Source organism: Diospyros lotus, chromosome 11 (genome assembly GCF_014633365.1).
Source record: "Diospyros lotus cultivar Yz01 chromosome 11, ASM1463336v1, whole genome shotgun sequence".
Taxonomy (NCBI): domain Eukaryota; kingdom Viridiplantae; phylum Streptophyta; class Magnoliopsida; order Ericales; family Ebenaceae; genus Diospyros; species Diospyros lotus.
The window spans coordinates 26,379,168-26,386,283 of record NC_068348.1 but is presented as its reverse complement, the minus strand read 5'-3'; the positions used below and the strand labels follow the sequence as shown (position 1 = coordinate 26,386,283).

Sequence of the window (7,116 nt, the reverse complement as noted above, 5' to 3'; positions counted from 1 at the left end):
CTGGCCACTACACATTTTTTGGGGATGAATATGAATTATATGTTAAACCACTTTAGCAATATCAATTAAGGGTATTAGACTCTTATTAATCAAACGCCTCGCAATCCACATTCAAATGTAACAATCTCAGGTCCTAGGCGATGCTAAGTACAGTTCAAAGCTGTTCAGAACTTCTTCATTGAATGATGGGCAAGCCAAATTGTTCATGCTTATACTGAAAAAAAAAGGCAGTTGTCTAGGGCTCCGTGTTTACCTCTTTTGGCAACTCCAAGCCATTCTCCAGAAAACCTTTCTGGTAACCGTCCTTTCTCACCAGCCCGGCAGCTGTGGCTCCTCTGAGGTTACTGATATTCCCAAAGGTCAGCACAAGAACACCAACAATAGTGGACCAAAATGCTACCTCAAATGACCTGTCAATGTTTCCATGGCCAACTGATGCTACTGCAAAGCCTGTTAATGTTCCAATAGCTCTTACCCATGAGAACCATAACGAAAATGCGCCTTCTTTCCCTGCTGGTGAGCAATCTAACAGCAGCACGCGCCCAAAGGCGTGCAAGAGACCTGTGGCCATGCTCTGCACAGCAGCCAAGACCAAGACATGTTGGTTCTGCCAGTTGTTTTTCCGGTAATAGAACCCGGTCGCAGAGGTGAATGCTGACAGTAGGAAGCCTAGCAGCTGCATTTTCACTGCATCTGCTCTAATGAGCTACTGCAGTGGTTGTACCAGTGGGAGAGAGATCAAAGGGAATATGAAATATGTAAGCCAAAGGTAGAGAATGTTCACTGGTTTAAGGCAGAGTTGCCCAAGTAAATGGAGAACTCCTCCTGTGAATATGCACATTGTTGCAAACGAGGCAAAAAAAACAGCAGCTAAACTCCCTGCTGCATGAGGGTATCTGAAAATGGAAGTAAAATGGGATTTGGGGATGGAACTTGGCGGTGAATCTGTATTTGCAGCAGGTATGTTAGCAGCAAGGGAATGTATTGTTCCAGCAGAGATTATAAGGCCACTGAAGATTGAGACGACCCACAAGCTGAGAAACCGCTCAGTGTGGCCCAGCATGTGGTAGGTGAAGGTGGCGATGATGGCAGAGCCGAAGCAGCCAGCAGCAGTGGCGTAAAGCGTAAGCCAGCCGGCCAGGGCTCGCCTGTCAGGGAACTTACTTTTTCTGATGGTGGAACCAACAAAGGCCTGCACCATCAGGCCAAGGTGGCGGGTGTGGCAGGCTACTGCAACCGTGCTGGCAGCAACAATGGCAGCGATATACACTGGAAATACCCATGTGGTTTTGAAAAATCCAACGGGGAGGCAGAAGACAGCTCCCACGGCTGTTGCAGCGGCAGCGATCAACTGTTGGTTGTTACCATCATCAAGGCAGCCCGAGATAGCTCCTAGTATTGGTGCTGCAAGAATAAGCCCTGCAGCCCAAGAAATTGAAGTAAACTCCAGCGGGGAGAAACTACTACTTCTGACCTTTATGGATGGATATGTCAATCCTTCAAACCTGGCAATAAGCAAATATGATGAGTTGGGCCTAAATCATTCCTACGACCAGCCACATTAGCTTTTACTTTTAGAGGCAAGGATTCAGAGAACTTACAGTTGCATTTGCATTTGGGTGCAGGCCACGCCCTTGGAGGTCTTCTCCCACCCCTGGGGTGGCACTGGTGGCGGTGAAAAGATTTGGCTGATGAGGAGGGGAAACAGAATAGGAATCAGAACAGTGTGAACCAAGTATGAGCACAGCTCGTACAAAAACCAAAGCAGGACTTCCCCTTTACTCGGCTTCTCCTGAAGCCCAGTGGCATAAAAAGCCTCGTACTCCTCCTCCCTATCCCTCCTGGGTTTCATCAGCACCGCCCTGTGACCACCGGGACTGGACACAATTTCCTCCTTCCCAGCCTCCTCGGCCTCGGATACCGGTGTTCCTTGGAACGGAGATGTAGGAGTAAGAGTCGCTTTCTCCTCCTCCTCCTCCTCCTCCGTTGTGCTGACACTTTCGGATTTTCTCATTTTTGGTAGAAGAGGCAATGTTGGTAGGAATTTTGAGAGTAGTGTGCGAGAGAAATTGGGTTGGCTACAAGTAATGGTGTGGAAGATGGTTGGGCCGAGGAAGCACAGCTGGGATGTGAAGCTTTCTAGATTGTGAGAAAAATAAAGCCTCGGATAGTTCACTTGCTAGGCTGATGGTACAGAGGCCATATTGGCAGCATTCTGTTTATTCCTTTATGCCACATGCGGCTTGGCTGCCACCTCTAATGCATACACAGTTCAACAAAAATACACGATATATCTTCCCAGGAATTTGTTCAAAATACTATCAAAATAATGCAATCAAAGAATATTTATATTCACAAGCGACTGCAACGAATTCTTTCACTTCCAAATTTATAAATAGATTTCACACAAAGCATTACTTGATTTACATTATTTCTCAATTTCCTCAACAGTAAGTTGTAAACGCTGTACCTGTCCTAGGAATGGGATATCCGTTTTGGAGATAGCTATAAATGCTTCCCTCCTCTCCTAGGAAGTATGCAGCCAAGCTTTGTGAAAGCTAAAGAAAAAGGAAGCCTTCGTTTTTATTTCCTTTAAAATATAATGGTTTCTCATAGCCTTCGTTCATGTGAATGAAGATGAGGTCAGGAACAGTCTTATCTGTCTGGCAAATGAAGTAGCATTTGAAACTGAGTACAAGGGGTAAGGGGAGAGTAAGGCGACTTTCTGTTAAGATGCGATGCGAATGACTCTTAGTTTAGTAAGTTTGGAAAGACTTGAATGAACCATAATTGTACATTTACGGACTTCAAAAGAAAAAAGTGAATGAAGCTCATCACATTCTAATGCAAAACAACCTGTAAATTGTGAGAGATTGAAGAAGAAAGTGTAGTGAGGAGAAGAAGACGCAAGAGAGAGAAAGAACAGGAGAGAGAGAAATGGGAAGAGAAACCATTAACTTAATTTCAGATTACATTATAAGCCTATTCATAAGTTGAAAGCTCAGCCATAATTATCATAACAAAATAAATAAGTCATAAAAATCTTAAATCTAAATTTCAAAAACTCAAATAAAACCAAAATCTTAACTTCAACCGGTCACATTCTGCAGATTTAATATATTAGCAATGCTGCTAATCAAGCAATTGTAGTTATTCTATTCTATCAGTAGTATTTGAATGCACAAGGAAGAAGTGACCGGCACTATATGTGCAGACAAAGTCAATGAAGCAGGTCATCACATCCTTCAATATATACTGTTCTGTATTCTTATGACTCTTTTTTCTTCGAGCTTCCGTTGCTGGGGACCTTATTCAACATATTTTATTTTTCTTCTGAGAAAGCAACACTATAGTCTAATCTATACCCAAAACCTGAGATAACTGTTTGCATATAGAAATCTAGGTTGTAGGAAACAAATAATTGAAACTCAATGATCATGATAAACAATAGGCCAGCAACACATCCAGCAAAAAAAAAAAAAAGGGCAGCATCATATAATCATGTTGTCATCTTAAATCCTCATCTTTAGGTATTGAAGGAAAGTTTCAAATTTTGAAATTTCGAACTCAAAATTTGTGGTGACTCTGACATGAATGATTGTATTGCTCTCTACATATTTCTATCAACAAGTAGCAGCAATCACTACTATTTTTTTTTATTTACTTCGGGTGTCTGAGCTTTGCTCGACTAATTTTCAAGGGCGGGTAATGTTTTTCCCTAATGCACCCCGTAGATAAATTAGGATGCGGATACAGTTTATACATACCCAGAGCTGGAGTGTAGTCCATACATGACTTAAACCTTTTAGCAAGTCTTCGCACCGATTCAAATCTTGATACCATATATGAAACTCCAGGTGTTTGACCACTACACCATGCTCGTGGGATAACAGTCACTAATCTTTGAGTGAGTATTGGATACACTTGTTGAGCATGCATAATAGTCTAAAAATCACTTACATTAAGTAAGGTAAGCACACACAAATCTAATTGGGGGTAGGGTGTCAAAACAAGTAAATAAATTGAGTTTTGTTTAAGTTACTAAGGGATCATGATCTGTTAAGGCTCAACTCGAATTTGATCTGTTAGCTTATTGGGTTAAGAACCTTTAACCTAAACCTTGACATGCTAACTAAATAGGTAAATATATTAACCTATTAAATCACTATTAAGGTTAACATGTATAAATCAGGTTGGTTCATTAACTTGTTTAAGCATTTATTTAAATTTAAATACTAACTAAAATATTAAAAATAAAAATAAAATAAAATAACCCACAAATTACTAATCAAATGATTAGTTTCATTCTAATTCTTCTGAATAACCTAAAATAGTCAAGACATAAACTAAGAACAATACATTCATTATCCATGATATAACTTGAAAAATAATCAAAATATTAAAATCTAGTGTGAAACATGACTTGGCAGAAAGTGAAAGAAGGAAAATTAGAAAAGACGATGAGGGCATTTTGGAAATTAACAAACATCTTAATTAATAGGTCATAACGGGTTAATTTCGGTTTTAAATTTCATGTCAACCCATTTAAACTTGTCTTGTTATCTAGTCGACTTCCGCATTTTTTAGGTTAACCTATTATTAATCTGGACTCAATAAACTCTTATTGGGTCGACCTAATAATGACCTAAACTTGTTAAGGATAGATTCAAATTCCGCAAATTTCATGTCAAGTTTGGATTGGATCATTGGTATACGTGATCTATTGATACCTCTAACTGCCATTTTTCCTAGGAAAATTCAAGGTTGATTTGATATGGTTTATGCTGGAGCTTGAACTTAAGCTTATGGATGTTTTTGAGAAGGTTGTTTATAGAGCATATGGTATATTAATACCAAAAACTATTTATTAATGAGCTTTTTTGGCTTCTCGAGAAGTTAAAAACTCCTTTTAAAGTGTGCTTTAAGCTTTTCATGCTAAAAGCTGCTTATAGCTGTGTAACCAAATGCTTAGATTTTTCAACAAGGTTCCAGTAGCATAAACCAAGAAACAGTGATAACAGAAGAAGTCACTTCACCCTTTTACCATTAGGCCAACTTTTAAGGGTTATATATGCTGCACCAGTTATGATCTAGTACATGGTGATGGTCAATATCCTCTCCTTGTTTAGAAAGAAAGGAAATTAGAGAGAGATATGGTACAAAACAGGAAAAAGAAAGGCTTGTGAAGGTATCCATGTAGCAATGAAGTCACAAGTTTTGGATATAGTATTTAGAGGCATTAGAGCAACATTATATTAGAGCATATATAGATAAATATGTATAATGATAGATAGATAAGTGAAACATAAATAAATTACAATGTTACAGTGTGTTAGAATATATTAACAGCCATGTCGGAAGCCTTGATGCACACAGCTTCAAAGTGTCAAAAGACTTATCATCTATGTTACAGTGTGTTAGACTTATCATCTATGGCTTGCAGGGGAAGTTTGAAAAACACCCTGTATGGGTTGGTAACAGAAACGCACCTATTTTCAGCAATTCTAGTGTTCTGATCATAGACAGTATTGGCAACTTGATTATCACAGATGATGAAGTGAAACCTATTAAGATATACAGGAGTCAAAACAATAAATAATGTAATGGACAATAGGAATTTCATGGTAAGTGTAAATAATTGTAGGAGAGAATAGGTTGAATTGGGTGTTTAAAAAATTTCGATTTGATAAATTATTTATACAAAAACTATTTTGAATACTTTCATTCTTTTGAAAACATTTGCTGTGAATAAAGATTGACAATATTTGACATTTATAATTTTAAAATTAGTGCTATAAATGTTGAATGAAAACACTTGTGCTCGTGTGATTTCACAGATAATGCATAAAATATAAATTAAAAATGCACAACATATGAAAATTGAATGTGAAAGAATATGCAAGAGATTAAACTTAAACAACAACAACAACAATATATCCGGCCTTTATTCCACTATATGAGGTCGGCTACATGAATCCTAGATTTTCATGCATTTCTGTCTTTTGTTATATCTTCATTTTGATCCATACACTTCATATCAAATTTTAATGTCTCTCCTAAAGTCTTCTTGGATTTGCCTCTACCTCTTTTTTTGATTAATTGTTCCATTTCATCAACTTTCCTCACCGGAGCGTCTCTTGGTCTTCTTCTCACATGACCAAACCATCTTAGTCTAGTCTCTCTCATTTTCTCCTCGACTGACACTACTCTTACCTTATTACGAATAATCTCATTTCTAATTTTATTTTTTCTTGTATAACTGCATATCCATCTTAGCATTCTCATCTCTGCTTCGCTCGTCTTTTGCTCATACTGGTATTTGACTGCCCAACATTTTGAGCCATACAACAAAATTGATCTTATAATTGTCCTATATAATTTTTCTTTTAGTTTTAATGGGATTTTACCATCACATAACACCCCTATGCATTTCTCCATTTTAGCCAACCTGCCTTAATTCTATGCGTGACATCCTCGTGAATTTCTCCATCTTTTTGAATCACTGATCCCAAATATTGAAAATGATCTTTTTTTTATATAATTTGGTCTTCCAATTTTATTAACATACTCAACTCTTGCATTCTTACTAAATTTATATTCCATATATTATGTTTTCTTTCTACATAATTTAAATCCTTTAAATTCTAAATTGTTTATCTACAATTCAAGTTTAGTGTTTACTCTATTTTTTGTTTTATCCACCAACACTATGCCATCTGCAAATAGTATACACTATGGCACCTATGTCTGAATGTGTTTAATGAGTTCATCCATTACTAAAGTAAATAAGTATGGATTTAGTGTAAAAATTTGATGCAGTTCCATTGTAATTTTAAATGATTCAGTATTCCCTCCACATGTTTTGACCATTGTCTTTGCATCGTGATACATGTCCTTAAGGGTTTGTATATAAGCTATTTAGACTTATTTCTTCTCTAAAACCCTCTATAATATTTATCTAGAAACCCTATCATAGATTTTTTCTAGATCTATAAACACCATATGCAGGTCCTTTTGATGATCCCAATACCTTTCCATTAGGCGCCTTAGTAGATATATAGCTTCCATTGCTGACCTACAAAGCATGAAACCAAACTGATTTTTCGAGACGTATAT

General features: G+C 37.4%; 1 protein-coding gene across 1 annotated transcript; it reads right to left on the bottom strand.

Moving 5' to 3' along the window:
• Positions 1-60: 60 nt before the first annotated feature.
• Positions 61-2,915, bottom strand: LOC127813457 (uncharacterized). Its single transcript, XM_052354417.1, has 2 exons — positions 1,602-2,915; positions 61-1,505 (listed from the first exon to the last, which is right to left on the bottom strand). The coding sequence occupies exons 1-2, from the start codon at positions 2,012-2,014 to the stop codon at positions 707-709; spliced, it is 1,212 nt and encodes a 403-aa protein (XP_052210377.1). The 5' UTR covers positions 2,015-2,915; the 3' UTR covers positions 61-706.
• Between the last annotated feature and the right edge of the window lie 4,201 nt (positions 2,916-7,116).